Below are 19,325 nucleotides of genomic sequence, written 5' to 3' on the forward strand. Positions count from 1 at the left end.
GTTCCCCTCGCTCGCAGGAAGCGCCCCCAGGCCCCGCCCCTTCCGCCGGCCCGGCCAATGGGTGCCGGGGGTGCCCCTGTCATGGCCGCCCCCGCTCTGCGGCCCTGAGCGCTCTCAGCCCCGGAAGCGCCGAGCCCGCCTCGCGCCGCCGCCGCCGCCGCCATGGGCACCGTACACGCCCGGGTGAGCGCCGGGGCCGGGGGGATCCGCCGGGGCGGGATCCGCCGGGGGAGGGGCCCGGGCACCCGCCCCGGGGCCGCCCGAAGGTCGCACCGGCCGCGCACACCCCGCGGCGACCTTCGGGCCGGCCCGAGCGAGGGCCGTGTCCCGTCTCAGAGAACGGCGCTCCCGGCACCGCGCGGCCAAGCACCGCCGTCCTGCCGGGGTGGGGCGGGACAAGTGGTCGGAGCCTGTCACGGTGCTCGGAGGCGCCTTCCTTTCCCAGCTCGTTTCTGGGTCTTTTTCATAGAGTCATAGATTCTGAGGGCTTGGATGGGACCTTCAAGATCATCTGGGCACACGGCCCCCGTGCCRTGCSCAGGGACACCYTCTGCTGTCYCAGGTTGCTCAGATCCTCACCCAGTCTGGCCGTSAACATTTCCAGGCGTGGGGTAGCCTCAGATTCTCCGGCCAGAGAGGCCACAATCTGTGCYAGAGCCTCACCACCCTCACAAGAAAGAAAAATTYCTTACTAAGTAAATTATACTTCCTMTGGAAARCCTGGATTTTCTTCCTATCTTTTCCGAAGCTAACCTCCCCACGGGGATGGCTTGCCAAGAACTGGGCTGGGGAAATGAAAACAGAAAAAAAACTTCCCAAACAGAACTAAATAAAAACCCAATCACACTAAAAACTATAATGCAAAGAGAAGCTGCCCCTGCTGAGAAGTGGCGGCTGGAGAATTGCATTGCTTGGAGAGGGCTGTGGGGCCTCACATGCCTGAAATGATCATGAACAGTTGTGCAAATCTCCAAATTCATCTATCAGTGCTTGACAAAGAAACATAAAGGTTTAAGTGTTCAGTTTTAAGGCCAAAGAACAGCTGCAGGGAGCTGGCTCCAGTTAAGGTTCCAGAGTATATAATTGCTGTGACTAATGTAATCTCTGTTTCAGAATTTTGACTGTTTTGTGTTCATCTGTGGTATGAACTGCTAGACAATATTGGGTGGATACAGAGTGTTTCACACTTTCCTGACAATCATGACAGTGAGAAAAGCTTCAGTCTTCCTTTAACTGGAGTTTGATATGCAACAGCAATTTACTTTTCAGGAAAACTGCTATTCTGATAACTCTAATTTTAAGTCTCTTTCAGATATAATAAATAAAGCCATGCTGTGCTGAAAACCATTTTGATTAAAATATTTGGTTCTGATGCTCAGAGCCTGAGCTTCTTGAGCCTTATTTGAGAGATTACTTCTTAAAGAAATATTGAAATATAAAGGCAAATAAATACATACAAAGGCAAACAAGCTGAGAACACTCTTTTTATTTTATTGTTTGACATTCATACTCTTTTGCCTCCAAAAACCCAAACTAAAGAAGTGATWGCCTGATTTTTAAAGATTTTTTTAAAAGGTGAAATTAATCTTTTACCATAGGAAGCTTGGTAAGGTCTTAAGGCAATTTTTCTGAAGAATGCAGAGTATTTTTCAGGAATCCTTCAATGTTGAAGCTATATAGCTTTCATTACAAATTTCAGCAAGCAGGTAGGTGTCAAGTGTTCTGTAATTCCTTTCATTTTAGTTCTTCTCTTTTGCTTTCCCCCCCATAGGATTTGATGAACACACTGTCAAGATCCTTGAGGTTTTCTCGTTTACAAAAGGCATAAATCACACATCCATGACCCTATTAAATGCAGTTTTCTTTTATGCTTTCAGAGTTTGGAGCCTCTTCCTATGCCTGGGCCAAACTTTGGTGCCTTGGGAGAGGAAGCTGAACTGGTTGAAGTTGAACCTGAGACCAAGCAGGAAATTCTTGAAAACAAAGATGTAAGTGCCCGAACAACATCCTGATTTTTTTTTGTGGAGAGAAATAAAGTCTTGGCACCCCTTCTTCCTTGTTTTACCTAAGGCAACTTCCTAAGCTATGATTTGAGATGTGAAAGAATTACATTTATTACTGTGAGTTTCGCCTCCTGCTATCTGGTGTCTGTTCTTTTATCCCTACTCCAGGAATTGTTATGAAAATGCAGCTTTGAGCTAATAAACCTGTTTGCTGATTGCTGCTGTTCTCTCTCTCATATGAGATTTCCACTTCTGCTGAGGAATAAGCACCTGTCATTGACCTGCTGAAGTGCAGCATTAGCCAGGTTAGGGGAAAGTGCCAGCACRTCAGTTATGTTACTGAGGGAAATACTGACTCCAGCAAAGCATGGTCACTTTWTTGATACATAATTTACATGCAAGAATGTGTATGTCTTGGCCCATAATACCTTTAGACATGCCAGAGGGCTGAGTTACCATGTTATCTTAGTTTTTATTAAAATTTTCCTTTCTGTTATTCAGTCATCCTCACTTAAAGGTTGTTAATAAAGATTGGTTTTTATCTAATTCGTTATGGGCATATGCTGATAGGGTTTTTTAATCAATTTGCAGTAATACTAGGTTTCTGTTATTTTTCTGTTTTATTATACRTGAATACAAAGTGTCATACATATATGTATGATACAGATAGTATAATCTACATAGTCTCTTTTACAAACTATAGTATAAAATCATTGAATTGTTTAGATTGGAAAAGACCTCTAAGATCAAGGAATCTTAACTGTTAACCCAGCACTGCCAAGTTCATCACTAAACCATYTCCCAAGTGCCCCATCCCTATGGTTTTTAATCCCTAAAGGAGTGGTGACTCCACCACTTTCAAGTCCTTCCATCTTTCAAGCTTCATAGTAATTCTTAAAAAAAACACCTCAGAACAATCAAATTGCCTGGGTAGCCTGTTACAATCCTTGACAACTCTTTGAAGCACATTTTTTTCACATTTACCCATAAAATTATAATTTGCTGAGGAGATTGGAAAAATAYGGGAAATGCAATTACTGAAGTCAGTTTGTACCAGGTAGCATGGAGTGTACTGTGKTTTTTACAGTAAAATTGCCTTTTACAATTATATATCAAAATGAAAATRTAAAACCTCATAATGGTAGTGATCTTCATCTGCATTTTAAACTGCACTGCTGCTGTGATTGTGATGATTTTAATAGTTTAAATATTTGTGGCTTGTACATTTGTTGTTTGATTTTTTTCTTTTAATTCTTTGCATATGTGTACCTGATACAAGAAGTAGCAAACAACTACAACTAATTACATATTCTCTCTTATGTATTTAATACTTGTGTGATTTCTGCAGTTGCTTATTTGTCTATACAACATTTAYTACTAAAATCACAGCAGCTGCAGTCCATCAGTTTCTCTTCTACTACAAGCAGTTTTAGCTTTGGTGTTAGACTTTTCTTTTCTTTTGTTTTTGTGTTATGGGAGTAACGTCCCAGAATCATAGATAGTGCTGATTTCTGATAATGTAGGTTAGCAGGAATTAGCCCTAGGAATCATCAGGGTTTCTCACTTCGACAGCAATAATTTTAGTGCATTGGTGACTTGATACTCATTATTAGATGCAAATTCAGTATTTGTGTGTAAGTATTTGTTGTGTTTAGGTGGTGGTTCAGCATGTGCATTTCGAAGGACTTGGAAGGACCAAAGATGACATCATCATGTATGAAATCGCTGATGTTTTCCAGGCTAAAAATCTCATTGATGTAAGTGTYGCTGTGAATATCTGCTGTTTAAAAATTAATCAAAGATTTTTCTCTTTTTCCTGCTTTGGGCCACTCCCTTCAGACATGGGGCAACTCTTGTCAAGTTTTGCCAAGAACAGAGGCCCCCTAAATAAGTTGTAAATACTGGAACCTATTTGAATATTGTTTAAACGACGAAGTTAATTAGGAAGCAAACTAACAAAAGGTATGAAGGTATTGAGCCAGATGCTTTGGGTTTAATTTATTTCTACAGATGCAGGTGTTAAAGTGGTTGTGTTCTGTTTTGAAGGTGTACGTATGTATCTTTATRTACAAAGTCTATGAATATTTTCCAATTTAGCTGCATTTTCACTAATTTATCCTTGTTATTTTTTCTTAACCTGAAAGATTCAAATTGACTAGATGATGTTGAAGGTCCCTTCCAASCCAGACTATCCTGTGATTCAGTGACTGAGCTACTTTTCTCATCCTGTAGGTGATGAGAAAATCACATGAAGCTCGTGAGAAGTTGCTTCGGCTTGGAATCTTTAGACAGGTGGATGTTCTGATTGATACCTGCCAAGGTGTGTATTCCCACATTGATCCTCACCTTTTTTTMTCATACATTCATACCTGGAATGTATATTTCCCTCTGWAATAGACATTTTTTGTGTATGTCACCTACTCTTGTATATACCTTTATATATTTTAGATGAACACATGGGTRTGTTGTGGATACAAATGTATGTGTCTACATCAGTTCTTCTTAAGAAGATCAACTTTCACATGTTTGCATATATATATATGTTCATATAAGTGTATTTGTTACTTGTCCATGAATTAATTTTCAGCACTAAAATGATTACARTAAACACTCCTTAATCCACAATTTCAAGGAACACATGAGGGAAAGCTTGAAGATGTTTCCTGTAGTTCCATGTACTACACATCACATTGACATGAAATTATTAAAGCCATTTAATCATCTTTAATTGCCTTAAAGCCATCAGTCATCCTATGATCATACCAAATTCTGCACTCACATCCAAACATCTTTTTCTCAGGCCATTTCACTTTGTAATGTGGACTTTTRTTATGCTTTAACTAAAAACAGTTTTCAAATAATTCCCGTAATCTTCTGTCTGCAATTTTTAATATAAATCTTTAGTGATAACACACACTTTGTTTCTGTAGGAGATGATGCCCTTCCAAATGGTTTAGATGTGACCTTTGAGGTAACAGAATTGAGAAGGTTGACTGGAAGCTATAACACTATGGTTGGCAACAATGAAGGCAGCATGGTATGGATTGTTTCAAATTATTGGTAATGTCTTGATATTCCTTTTATTTTCAATTTCAAACCTAGCATGGAATTTGGTGATCTTATCTTGATCCAGCCTTACTTTTTCAGGCCTTTGTGTCAGGCTTTCATTCAGCAAAAGCCTATTTTGAGCTAGGAGAGAGCTAGCTTCCAACTCAGCATGTTAGTTTTTTAATTACTGAAACTCCTTGGGTATTTCATGGTAATATTTAAGATGTTTTATGTACTGGGGAGATTAGAATTGAATTTGGCTTTTAGTTTCTATGAGATGAAGTATTTTTCTTAGTCAAAATGCTTTATATTTGACTTAGAAATTGTTCTTGTTTTTCTCTATTTTAGCCCAGTATCAGTTATTCTGGGCTGTAGTGTTTTCGTGAATTATATAAGCTTTGGAACTTGTGTTCGTATTATTCAATTAAGGATGCATCAGATTAAAATCTTTGTTTGTAAAATAATTAGCAGTTGACACAGGAAGTATCACCTGTACTGCTGGTCTGTGAATGTGCTTTTACCAAAAGTGCTRGTGTGAGCAGATTGTGCTTTCAGGTTCTCAGCCTGCAGTCTTTCTGCCTTCTCACTTGCACAGGGCAGCTGTGCCTGAGGCTGATAGATAAGCCAGATCAAGGGACTCATCCTTTTCTTCTTAGGGGTATTTTTAACCTGAATAAGATCCCGCATGACTCAGGTGGTGGTGTTTTGCATGTGCAAGGAGAATTGGAACTGGGTGAGTTGAGAGCTGCTTATGCATCTCCACTGCCAGGACCCAGGTCCAGGGTGTTGTGTCCTGGAAGCAAGCAGGGAAATGCTACCTGTTGGTTCCAGTGCTGCTCAAAASTGAYTGGAAGCTACTTTRGTTTCCTCTTTTTGTGCTCAGCTCTGTCTTCKATTTGATTTTAGCTTATTACAGAGAAATAAAACTTGTGAATGCTGTGAAAGCATGACTTGTGTACCTGATATTGGCAACACAGATCTTGCATCCTTAAGAGTTGAATAGATTTGACATTTATTCTAATCGCTTAAAGTCATCTGAAGTTTATACATCTAATACTTCATATTAAAAGCCTTTTCTATTTATGGCATAGTAGCCATCATTACAAAGTTCGGGGTACTGATTTGCTTCCATTAGCTGTCAGACAAAGGCAGTCAGGATTTGGGAGCTTTTTAGTATTCCTTTCCAGTAGAACATACAACAACAGTACAGTGGTAGTGTCTGTGTTAGGAGAAAACCTGCTCCATCTTTTCTGCCAAAGGGCCAAGAGCTGCCTGATTGATGCATGGAATTGGTGTCAGAATAGACAAAGTGTTTCACTGGTTTCTGGAAAATTGTAGAGGTGTCTTGTGCTGCCATCTTGTCTGTTGAAAAAGGATCTTGTTACTCAAAACAAAACTACAGGGAAGTGGCTCCAGTGATAATTTTCCCTTGATTTTGGTTCTGATGAACCCTACCTAACAGGTATTTTTCCTGAGCATCATTGGGAGAATGCAATTGCAGAGCAGCTGCTTGTGCCACAGACTTGTTCCCCAGGGCTTTGAGACAGGCTTGGAGATTTTGKTTGAAATAACATCAGTACTGATGGTCCAGTGAGAGTGCAGATTAAGTCAGCAATACCAAACAGCAATAAAAGTTGGATGCTGGATTGTAACTTGCACTGTTGGCTTTTGCTGCCAGTGCAAAGAGAAAACTGAGAAGAAAACCCATCCAGTTACAAGTATTTTTAGTTGTCTTACTTCTAATTCTCATGATGTTCTTGTCTTCAGCATATGATTAARGTACAAGACAGCCAACTATATGAATTGTTATGATGTGCGGGAGCTTTTTGTTTGTTTGTCTTGTATTTTTTTTTTTGTTTGTTTTCTGTAGGTACTTGGGCTCAAGTTCCCAAATCTCTTTGGACGTGCAGAAAAGGTGACCTTCCAGTTCTCCTATGGAACAAAGGAAACTTCATATGGACTGTCCTTTTTCAAACCGCGACCTGGAAACTTTGAAAGAAAGTAGGGAATGCAATTTTGATTGYTTCTTTTTTTTTTCAGTGAAGGAATAGAAAACAATAAGATCTTTCATTTGAGTAATAATTGCATTTATTCCTTTCTTGGGAGGGTTTGGTAATGATGTAGCAGAGTTGGTTTCTGGAGTTTTTGTGATGATTGAAAACTCAGCCTGAAATAGTTTCSCTTTCAAACCTGCCATTAATGTTGTGTTTCAGTTTTTCAGTTAATGTGTACAAAGTAACTGGACAGTTCCCTTGGAGCTCTCTTCGGGAAACCGACAGAGGAGTATCGTTAGAATTTAATGTGAGTGTAGCACAAGAGTAACACATGCTTCATTTACATTTCAGTTGGGTTACAGAGCTCTTGCAAATCTTTAGCTTACTTTTTTTAATGATGGAATCACTTTTGCACGGGGCTGACTTGTCATTATTTGAAAGAGGTCAGTGATTGAAAATGACAGAGGTTTTACATCTTGGCTATATAAAATTGCCAATATGTTTTTGTTCCATTTTTTCTTTTAATTGTCATTTTTGAGAGGGAGCTGGTTGCGTAGCTTACTGCATCAGCCCAATTGGAAATATTTTTCATGTGGAATGAATTAAGTATTGTGCATCTAACTCCTTTGGCTGGAGCAGAATTAGCATTAATCTGAAGTGGAAAACGGTTTCTCTCTGTTTCAAGAATTTTGGGAAGAAAGCCATAGAATCAAGTATAAAAAATATTTGTTTTAATTTTGCAACAATTGTTTTCATGTCTTACTCAATTCTTTATTGTAGTTTCCTGTCTGGAAGACCAATCACACACTGAAGTGGGAGGGTGTTTGGAGAGAGCTTGGCTGCCTTGCTAGAACAGCATCCTTTTCTGTTCGAGAAGAAAGTGGACACTCTCTRAAATCTTCTCTTTCTGTAAGGCTTTTTCCTGATCATTTTTTAAAAACACATTGCTTTGAGTCATCTCATACTTATGAGTGATACCAAAGGAGCTTTTTGTCTTTGGAGGGAAGATGTTTTCCTTCAGACATCTTTTGCTGTGTTTGGTCATTGCCACATAGTAATCCAGGAGGCCCAAAGGGAGAACAGGGAATCATAGTTGACTGTGGGACTGAGGCTTATTCTYATCAGTCTCATCTGCCATCTGTTTTTGCAGAATTGCCTTGTAGCAGACAGGAAGAGGAAACTTCCTCATCCTARGCTGCCGTGCCTTTTTAAACATTCTCCCCTATACCAGTTTCTGGTCACTTGCCATCTTTCACTTGTAATGTACAAATTGTAGGTGATAAACTGTTTGCAAATTGCTGTCACAAAGTTGGTGGTTTACGATTGGGCTGCTGCTCTGTTTCTGGTGCATGCCATGAGCAGAAGATAGAAATGTCTGCATTTTATGTGGCCTGTAAATGTCAAACAAAGCTGGCCTGTGAGTGTACTGTTCCCAAATCTATGAAGCTACAGTAATCCCAGCTGGAGCTGTGGTTGTCTTCCATTGGTTGCATTTTTTGAAGGACAACAGTAGTGTCTTTCTGAGTATTCAACACATGAGAACCTAAACCAAATCTTTTTATTCTTTACAGCATGCCATGGTAATTGATTCYCGGAACTCGTCAATCTTGCCAAAACGAGGTGCTTTGCTGAAAATTAATCAGGTARCTCTAAATCACTTGAACTAATTTTTGAGGTCCTTCTGTGTGTTTGAGTAAGTCTTATTTTATCTAACTGATGTTCATGTTAAAAATGTTTAAAATTAGAAATTAATCTTAAATTGAGTAGGAGACAATGAGGACTGGTAATTACATTTTCTGTTTACTAAGCATGCCTTTTAAAATCATGAAACTTGTCTTATGGTGGCAGATTTTCATTTGTATGCCATTGGTCAAAAGAGTACAGCCTCTCCATCAGCCTTAAATTATTTATTATCTGAGAGACACTATCCCTGGCAGTATTTACACTACACTTCCAGTAGTATCCAATAGGTATTAATTACTAATTAATTTAACACTGTCAGGCACAAATTGCCAGGCTGTAGTCCTGTTGCTATTTATAAAATCTGTAAATATGAGAATTGAAAATGAAAAACAGGGTCAAAATAACTCTCTAAGGCATATGCATGTTTTCATTTTGGCACAGAAAATGATTTTCCCTCTTGTTACAGTCAGAGCCTTTCTAGAAGCTGGCTTTCCTGCCATATGGGTAATACTTCAGAACCATTAATTTCTGCAGTGCTTTAGAGGCAGATTTGAATTGCCATTGGAACTAAAAGTGCTGCTGTAAGCAGCAGTGAACTGTTGTGAGTGAGAAAGGTGGTTGTAATTCAAGGTTTAGGTAATGTGTCATTTGTTAGATCCTATCTCTGAGTCAGTTCAGTCCATGCAATGAGAGCTGAAAATAACAAGTTGTATCATGCAGCTGTCTGGTTCTTCAGCACATGAGAACTCAGATCTAGGGAAATATAGTAGCAGTCTTGGTTTAGGATGCTGAATTTTCCAGCTCCATTCTATTCTGTGTTCAAAATGGTTTAGAAAGCAATAGTTTGGTTTAATAGTAGGAGATAAAAAATGCAGCTCATTATTTTGAGGTTCATGCATGCCTTGGTCCAAAATTCAGTTGCCTTGCCATGCTAAGGGTTTCTGTATGTCTTGTAAAGAAAAGCACTATCTGTGCTGATGCAGGCATGCTGAACTTTGAGAGGAAGGAAACATGTAATATCTATTGCAACTTTGATAAATTTATGTCTTTACAGGAACTGGCTGGATATACAGGTGGAGATGTGAACTTTCTGAAAGAGGATTTTGAAATTCAGTTGAATAAGCAACTTCTCTGGGATTCGGTAATTTTTTAAAAGATATTTTAGTTATTCATGTAAGGTGTATCTGGGGCTATTGAGTGTATGTCTTAAGATTCTTTTTCACCTGAATTAGCAAAAAGGTCATGAAAAATGGCTGGAGTAGAAAGCTTGATTTTTTTTTTTGGAAAATAGACTATCTTTATTTTTAACTTTTATGTTCCTGCTGTGCACAATCACTTGAAAACTGCGAATTTTGGAGAGAACTTGTTTCACGATTAACCATAAGAATGATTTTCCGTCCAGAAGTGATGTTGGTTGTGTCTGTTCTTTGTGGTCTTTCTTAGGAGGGATTTTTCAAAAACCTCTGAAGCTTTTGAAAAACTTGAAAAATTTTGAAAACTTCGTGAACATTCTGAATAATCTTTGTCCTTTTAATTGAAATTACTAATATATAACTATTAATTTTTGTATCATAGCATGTAATTATTTATTGTRTGTGAAATTATTGGAAAAAATGGGAAGACTGATTTCAACAGCATTGACTTAGCATTAGGTGGAATTAGGGTTTTGAATTGATACCTTGAAAAACTGAAATAAGAATTTCAGTAAATCCCAGGAATATTTCTATCTGTATTTAGAAAAAAAAWTTTTATCACATGGAGATAGTGCAAAAAATTCTTCCCATAGCTGAATGGGGAATTAAACAGCAACTCGTAGAATGAAGATTTAAAAATCATGGGTTACAATAATTCGCATCCCAAAGATATTGACAGTAGATCTCACTGTCTGGCAGTAGTACTTCTACCTGGCACCCAGGCAGTAAGCAAATTATTGTATGTATTACATGATTAAATGTATTTGTTACAGTGATTTGAGTCACAAGAACTAYTTTTTATGGATAAAGAGTAACTAAGTATGTTTATTTGATGTCAGCATAGTGAGTTGCAGAAGGTGGTTTCATTTAAATATTAGGTTAATTTACAGACAGGTAATAACTGTACATTTTTGGCAGCTGATGTGTGGACTTACTCTGTTGGGGGTTTCAAATTGTCAGGAACAATTTATGTCAGCAGYATTGTCTTACTTTAATACAGGAAAATTCACAAGACAATAGGTGCTGGATGAGGTTGAGAACTCCCTTAAGCTGTTGTGGAAGTAGCATTTGGTCCCACTGTGCTATATTGACTTTTTCAAGGCACAGCACTGCATAAAAGAAAGAGGGCAGCAGCCATCAAGTGTTTCCYGAAAATCCGACACACAGGGTGTGATATCCATGCCCATTACACTGTGAGCAGCTGTAACTATGTGAGACTGATGGGAGCTCACCCTGTTACTGAGTGATGAATAGCTCATACTATCAGGGAATTAAAGAAATAAGTACAAATGAACAACTTATTTTTCTCTCCAAAGGTTATTTCTGCATCACTTTGGGGTGGCATGCTGGTACCTATTGGAGACAAGCCATCCAGTATAGCTGACAGGCAAGTTCTTAAAATGTTTGGGTGCTTTTTCCAGTAATGTATCTACAGTTAATGTATATAGAAAACTGCACAAGAGAGAAATAGTGGTAGGTATGAGGAGAATAAAATCTTTCTAGTTAGCTGTAATTGCATGTTCGTACTCAAGCCATTTTCATATTTGRCTAGTATAAATTTATAATTTGCTGTGTAGTAGCTCCGCCTGCCCATATTTATGGCTGCAAAATGGTATTTCCATCTGCAAAATTCTATAGCAAGCATTGGTTTATTTAGACACAAAGCCATATTGTGACTCTGTTCGTTCTGTAGTAATTTTGCCTCCTAATGCAGGTGATTAAAAATCACATTAGTAAACCTGTAACAAAGTTACCTTCAAGTGAAGCATTAAATGAAATGTATCTGTATTCATTAGGTTTTACCTTGGTGGACCAACAAGTGTGCGTGGATTCAGTATGTACAGCATTGGACCCCAGAGTGAAGGTTTGAACCTTTTAAATCCCACTCGTGTGACAATACTGTAAATATTAGTGTGTAACAGAGAGACACATTTTGTCCTTAAGCTTTGTATAACCTGAAAATAATTACACTCATTCTGCACTTTGGGAAGTGTTATGGCTTTGATCAGTTGTTACAGATTAGTTCACAATGGGATAAAGCCAGGTAGTTCTTAGTTGAGCTATGARTAATTGCTAATTTTGTAAACCATGTGTGTGCTCAGACTTGCATACTTCCAGTGTGTTGTTTTAATTAGGAAGCAACCTTCAAGCTGGAAAAGTTCCCAAAACATGATTATAGCAACAGCCTCTGTTTGATACAGCCTATGTTCAGTTGGCTTAGAGGAAAAGTAATCTGCTCAACAGAGGTGTTTGGAAAGCCAGGAGCTTCCTCAGTTCTATTCCTTACTCTGCTGCTGACTGACTTGCTGTTATCAGTGGATTCAATATCCAGCATATTTTGAAGTTAATTGTTTATTTGTATCAGTTTCCCATTTTTTAAACCAAGAAAAGTATTGCAGAGGTGTTCAGGAGGTAATTCTGATGAACTGCCACCAGTAGGTGCATGCCTGAGGCTGTTCTGGTGAGGGAATGAAGGAAAATGCACTTCCCTTGGAAGGTTTAAAGAATTGTGTAAGTGCTCATTTTTTAAACTAATAGTGGTGAGTTTGGAGAGAGTTAGAAGTAAATGAGAAGAGTTGTAAAGGGTAGAAGTGGAACTTAAAACAACTTATGGATGTGTTTTTGTACCTTTAACAACTGATTCTTTTAATATGTTCCACAGTAAATGCCTTTATTCTGACATTTTGCCCAAACAGGTGATTACTTGGGAGGAGAAGCCTACTGGGCTGGAGGGGTGCATCTCTACACTCCTCTCCCTTTCCGACCAGGCCGGGGAGGGTTTGGAGATCTTTTCCGAACACACTTCTTCCTTAATGCTGGAAACCTCTGCAACCTCAATTATGGTAAGGCTCAATAGAATAAAAAAMCACTCTTCATATAAAAGCAAAAAGAAGAACTGTTCTGTGTCTGTTCACTCAGAACAGTTTGTTTACTAAATGTATTTTGGAGCCTGTCAAAAAAACTGCTGCTTTTAACCTATATATTTGACAGATTGCCAGTAGTTTATTCAACTCTCGCCATAAATTCTAGCACAACGTGTAGAAAAAGAGAGCCCAGATAGTAAGGGTAGTGTCRGTGAACTGGTGATGTTTGCAGACCATTGTGTAAGTAACACTTGCTATCTCACACCATTCTAAAAGGAGAATGAAAAGATGATAATTTTATGGGGTTCTGGTGTTTACTGGGATCAATTAAAGAAAAAGTGGTGGCATTAGGTGAGACTGTGGTATCTGATGTGACCTTTTTTTCCTCCCATCCATAACTTTATTCAAGATACATTTCAGTGCATTAATGTAGGACTTTTCAATTTGATTTCAGTCAGTTTTAGAATATAGAAATATTTRATGTCTGCCTCACTTGATGACATCTGTATTGGAGGGAGATACTTCAATCAACTTTAAAATAATAGAGACCCACTAAATTATAGAATAGAATCCCAGAATGGTTTGGAAGGARTCTTAAAGCTCATCTTGTGCTCCCCACTGCCATGGGCAGGGACAYCTTCCACTACCCCAGGTTGCTCCCAGCCCCGTCCAGCYTGGCCTTGGACAMTTCCAGGGATGGGGCAGCCATAGCTTCTCAGGGCATATTATGCCAGGGCCTCCCCACCCTCACAGGGAAGAATTTCCTTCTAATATCCAATCTGAACCTCCTCCCTGTCAGTGTGAAGCCATTCCCCCTTGTCCTGTCACTCCAGGCCCTTGKCAAGAGTCTCTCTCCATCTTTCCTGTGGGCTCCCTTCAGGTACTGGAAGGRAGTGGTAAAGATGTTGGCGTCTTCAGTACTTATTTCCTCCTTGCTAGTAGGTGCTCTATAGTGGGACATAGAGACCAGCTGACAATCCAACAAAAATCAYAGTTGTTTGGTTGTAATTTTGTTCTAGTTCTGCTCTCTTGCTTTGTTGCTCATCACTTGTTTGGCTCCAGGTGACGGTCCCAGGGCGCACCTGCAGAGGCTGGCAGAGTGCATCCGATGGTCSTACGGTGCCGGAATAGTGCTCCGCCTGGGAAACATCGCCAGGTTGGAACTCAACTACTGCTTCCCCATGGGAGTACAGGCTGGAGACAGGTTGGTTTGCTATATCAGCTTCTTTAGAGGGTCCTGCACTCCTGTCTGCTTTGTCAGAGAGAATTCTGCCTTTGTTTTGTGGGTCAAAATTGTTCATTTCATACCAGCATAGCCATCTCCGTGCCGCTGTTTCAATCTGCTTTATTCACCTTGATTTCATGGCTGGGTTAAGACTATGCTTAAGTGTCAGAGTTCATTAAATTTGAGATCAGCTGTTGAAATGTGTGAACAGCTGTGTAGCAGCTTCATTTCTTGTGGGGAAATGATTACTCAAATGGCTCATGGGATTTTCTTAAGCCTTGTAAACTCAAATAATTGGATAAATACCTAATTTAGTGTCTTTCATAAATACCTAATGTGTTTGCTTGAAAAATGAAAACACGTTTATAGATAAAGAGAAAAGAACAAATTCATTTGTTCTTTGCCAATTATCCTACTTCAAGCAAATATTATAGTATGCAATAAAAAAGCTTCAGGAGGCCTGTTCTTGTCTGTGAGTATTGTGTGAGATATTCTGTATTTCATGAAGGAGCTGGATTATGTTTCTACTTACTGTTAATGGGCAGTGTGAATGAATAATAGCAATTTCAAAATTATGGGCTTTATTTGGAAATGTAAATACTACATATGGATGACAGGTTGTCAAAACATGTATTTAAAAATGCCTTTGTTGGCTAAAACCTTGGGAATTTGGGGATGGGGRAATTGATTTGAATTTCATCAGTACCTTATACATCACTTACACAATTTGTTATTTGTTTCTTTTCAGGATATGTGATGGTATTCAGTTCGGAGCGGGAATAAGATTTCTATAATACAGAAATATTTTACATCACTAAATGAAACTGTGCTCTGGAGATGAAATCAAGACTATAACATATTTCAAAATGGTCTAACTTTTTTTCCTTGAAATGCAGATACACAGCTGAGTGATTTACCTCTTGGACTYCACAAGAAACATTAAATAATTATGCTTTAAAGGTTCATTGTATCTCTGATTCTTATCAAAGATAGGAGAGTGTTTTTAGGAGTCTGTCTTACAGCTTGTAGTTATTGGTTTTTAGTTGAAATATTAGTGTTATGTCAGATATTGGCTSTTGGATATGGTTCATATCATTAGAGTTGTTACTGTCTTGCACAGYCTTCCCTCTTCCAACCACAGGTTTCACGAGTTGGGATGACTTGAGTAGGAGTATGGTTGGAATGCAAAGTAAGGGGTAGCAGTTTTTCTCCATCTTCTGTGAGCAGAAGACCCTCCAAAAGCCACTAACAGTCAAAAATTGTACCATTTTAATGGTTCTACATGAATCAAAATGTTCTGATTCAAATATATTGCACTATTGTAAATCACCTCTGTTTAAATGCCTCCTACAATCTGAATTGTATACTGTAAAAATTAAAGGCATCTGTCTAGCATAGTAAATACTAAAATTATAATTTTAAAAGGTTCGTGGCTCTGAAYTCTGAATGTTTTAATGCTCTCAGCAAAGCATTTATTTATGCTTTGCAAAGACAGCTTTTTGTAGCAGTTGCAGAAAGGGACTCTGGGCATGTGAGCATGTGGAACTACTTGRTTTTCCCTTTGTGTCTCTCTACTGACTTGTTGAGATGCTAATTTCACTTTCAGGTCACCTCTGGCTTTATCACCTGGTGTATATTCCAGTTCATAAGGGTGGATGAATTCATTACTGAGGTCCTAACAACTCATCTTTGGAGGCAGTTGCGTACTGATTTTTTTAGTATGTATYAATCCTGAGTCGTCATGCTAAGAGAATCTGAACTTGGAGTGCACTTCCCCTGCATCTRCATTTACATTTTTTTGTTACTAAGTGTTGGCAGATTTAAAATCCCAATACAAAGAAGTTTCAGGGAGAGCAGAACAGAAAGACACAAGCTGTTACACTCTTGATTTGCTTCTGCTCAGCTAAGGACACAGCTTTGGATGTACTGGTGCACTACTTGACTTTGCTGAATATTGTCAGGACTGCCATGAAAGCTTGTTCCCAGTGAAGTCAGCACTCAGACTCCACTCTTTTTAAAGAGAACACAGTTTTATACATTGCTTTAGCATTGGTATGTATTGCTGCTGTTGTAATACAGTAATAAAATCTGGTTTAGTTGATAATTCTCTGAAATATRAAGGCAGAAACTGGACTACATAGATTTGCAGAGTTCTTAACTAAACATCTTTCCCTCCTCATTAGGTAGCAGCAATAGRCTTATGGTTCAAATGGTGTGAATGACAAAAGTCAGTTCTGTTTCAAATAACAAAAATTTTTTATATAAAAAAACTTTTTCAGTGTGTTTATCTAACATATGGYAGCAGGTACATATTTAAACAAGAATTTTTGATGATTTTTTTGTTGTTATGAGATAAAATATGAAACTATGTTAAGAATGTCAACAAATGTTGTTAGTTTTTTCCAGCACTGTCGATATTTTGACATATATAAATACTTMTAATGTGACTGTTTAGATACTAAAATACTGTTAGGGTTTTCTCYTAGGAGTTCAAAGTTAGTTGTATTGCCTTAAGAGTTCTATTTTGTRCACTGTGTTTTACTCACAGCTGCTCAAATGCAGTACTTTCATGTGACACAGGAGCCCCAAGCTCAGCTGSCTGTTTGAGAGGGCTCAGCCACGTCCTGAGCTGAGCAGGCATAGGGAAAGAACCCCAAATTCAGTGTGCACACTGTGCAGCAGCCAGTCCACAATTAAGCTTTGAGAGAGCTCTTACCTCTATGAGAAACAAGGGAGGAGTGGAAGAAACTGCTGGAGGCTGAAGACAACTTTTGAAGACATACTCTGACACACTRTGCCACTCACCAAGGAATTGTCCAGTAGGAAAAACGGAGCAAAATCATGTTCTATGACCTTTACCTGGGTCACTGTTTTCCTCCTAGGAAACTGCACTAGATTGAAAAGTAACATTTTCTTATGGCGTACTGCAAGTGCCCAGAAGCTATCCAGTATAGACAGTATTTCTGAACTCCTCTGGAAGAAGCATCTCGGTTATGTKCTTGTTTCTATGGAATATTGATATGATTATTATAGTTCCCTTTAAAATTTGCTGCGAAGACCCCAAAAGAGATACTTAAAATAGTTAAGGCAATAATCAGAATTCCAGTAGATGTTTTTAGTGATTGTGTTTCTGGCTAGAGTTGCTGGTGAAAGGAGTAAGGCCTGCAGTCATAACTGTGATTCAAAAGCATGGTGTTGGTTTAAATGGGCATTTTGGATATCAGTTTACCTGTGGAGTAAAGATGCTATTCAGGCATGCCACTGTTAGGGACAGTAAGGTGACAAGGAGTGCCTCAACACAGCAYACCTGAACGTGCTCATGGACTCCTGATTTCATGTGAGCAGTGCTGAGGCGGTAAGGTACTGCCAGGCTCACAGAGTCCCTTCGGCTGTGATGTTACTTCACTGCTTGCAGCCCTTTCTGGGGGCTGAGGGGGGCTGGGGAGGAGAGGACTGTGTTTGGGGACAAGGTTTGAAGGGTCTCAGTGGTGTGTCAGGGCACCTGAGGATCTGCGAGATGATGGCAGTAGTGTGTCAGAAGCATGGCCAATGTTTCCACACCACTTCAAAGACAGTGGCTGGTTTCCAGTTGCTCTGCCTACATAAAAAAGTTGGAATTGCTCTTTTTATTTGGAAGATCTAATGGTATCAGGTACTGGTAATGAGTAAGTTTCTAGGGGACTTAGGGGAAGGTGAAGGAGGAAACTGAGAGGTTGTGAGAACATAAGGGGCAGGTTTGCTGCCATATTAAGAACATAACTGTATTGATTTAAAAATAACAAGCTTTACARATAAATTACCGTGCTCACCTCAATAATATGGAAGCGTGTTTCAATGTAAGTACCTTTGCTGTCACTCTGTGCCTTTTTAGCACAAATCTTGCTCCCAGCTTGGCAGAGGTGTAGCAACTAAGGTTTAGTGCTTCCTACCTCTGCAAAATACCTGCTGATTGGGCTTCTGTGTAGAAACAGCTGTCCCTGTTGTGCCCTTTGAGGGAAGTATTCCAAGTCTTTCCCACATGCGAGCAAACATAGGGAAAATGAGGAGGGGTCAGGTTGGCTCTCCTTTCTCTGGGCTAGGTGAGCAGTTAGTCACATGAAAAAGTATGAATTTTTAATGTGATGTTACAGGGGAAGAAAACACCATTACTCCCTTGTGGAGTAATTAAGGAGTTGGTCAGATGTATAGAAAATTATCCTAAACTTTGTATGGGAGAACATAAGAAAATAATGCTAAAATTACAGAATTTGAGTGKCCAGCACAGTTTGTTCTGCTATCATTGTCTTGTTTTCAAGAGGACTGGAGCCTGCAGCCACAGCAGTAGGAGTCTTTTTTAGGAYAAATTTTGCACAGCTTCTCCACCATGGCAAACTTGTTGAGATAGTGGATGTATGTTTTTATGACAGTAGTGCTAAATTGCTGTCAGCATCTGTAGTGCTGTTGGATGATTTAACCTTAATTTGTACTGAGTATATCCTGTGCTTTCTTTGCTTGTTAAGTAAAAATTGCAATCCAGTCTGCAGCCAGTAGAGCTAATGTCTGCATGGAATAAATGCTCTTTGTAAAAGCWTTTTAGTTAAATAGAATACATAATAGAAGGCACTCTGAAGCAAATCAGTGGCATCAGTTAGGTGGTTCATTTCTACCTCAGTATTAAAAACATTATTAATACTGTCCCCCCCCCCCMAAAAAAAAAMCCAACCAAACAAAAAACCCATACAACAGAACAAATCCAAATGCAGCAGTCACACGCCCAACACATTTTCATTCATCTGGCACACCAGGAATTAAACTGTAAGTGTCTTGTGTCTTAAAGGTTTCTCTCCTCTTAGAAAGTCAGTACAGGTGTTGTTAGAATAAGATTGCATTGACTTGCTGGTTTAAAAAGTGGGTTTTGCCTTGCTTCAATATCTGAAAARGAGAGACTGTCTATTCAATGTCACTGTTATGTTGTGCTACATCTAATTACAGTAATCTCAGTCTAAAATTTTGAAAGCAGGATAAAATGCTMTGAGGTTAAAATAAAGGAAACAACACCTCTATGACAAAGAAGGTGAGCAATATTAAAATGAGCAAGTGTGAATTCAGACTTTTAAATGTTCAGCTAAATATTGAAGTAACAGTTCAGTGCTGAAAATAAAAACACATTTTAAAATAGGTTTAGTCTTTTCAAGGTAATTCTCGAAAATGACATGTTTATGGTTTGGCAGTTTTCTTAATGAGTACACTCATTACTGGAATATTGAATCTATTCCTATAGAAATATATAGGAATCTCATCCCTAATAAGAGGAAGGTAGCACAGAGAATTTTCTG

The 19,325-nt window shown here is 38.9% G+C and overlaps 1 protein-coding gene across 1 annotated transcript; it reads left to right on the top strand.

Annotated features, from left to right (window-relative positions):
* Nucleotides 1-66: 66 nt before the first annotated feature.
* SAMM50 (SAMM50 sorting and assembly machinery component) lies at nt 67-18,692 on the top strand. The gene is made up of 15 exons (XM_057385488.1): nt 67-183; nt 1,878-1,988; nt 3,659-3,760; nt 4,236-4,323; nt 4,934-5,040; nt 6,922-7,052; nt 7,265-7,352; nt 7,826-7,954; nt 8,617-8,688; nt 9,783-9,869; nt 11,238-11,308; nt 11,718-11,785; nt 12,618-12,764; nt 13,848-13,989; nt 14,759-18,692. Exons 1-15 carry the CDS (start codon nt 163-165, stop codon nt 14,802-14,804), a joined length of 1,410 nt encoding a protein of 469 aa, XP_057241471.1. The 5' UTR covers nt 67-162; the 3' UTR covers nt 14,805-18,692.
* Nucleotides 18,693-19,325: the final 633 nt, after the last annotated feature.

The sequence above is a fragment of the Malurus melanocephalus genome, unplaced genomic scaffold (genome assembly GCF_030028575.1).
Source record: "Malurus melanocephalus ecotype Western Australia unplaced genomic scaffold, MMel_1.1 scaffold_16, whole genome shotgun sequence".
NCBI classification, from domain to species: domain Eukaryota; kingdom Metazoa; phylum Chordata; class Aves; order Passeriformes; family Maluridae; genus Malurus; species Malurus melanocephalus.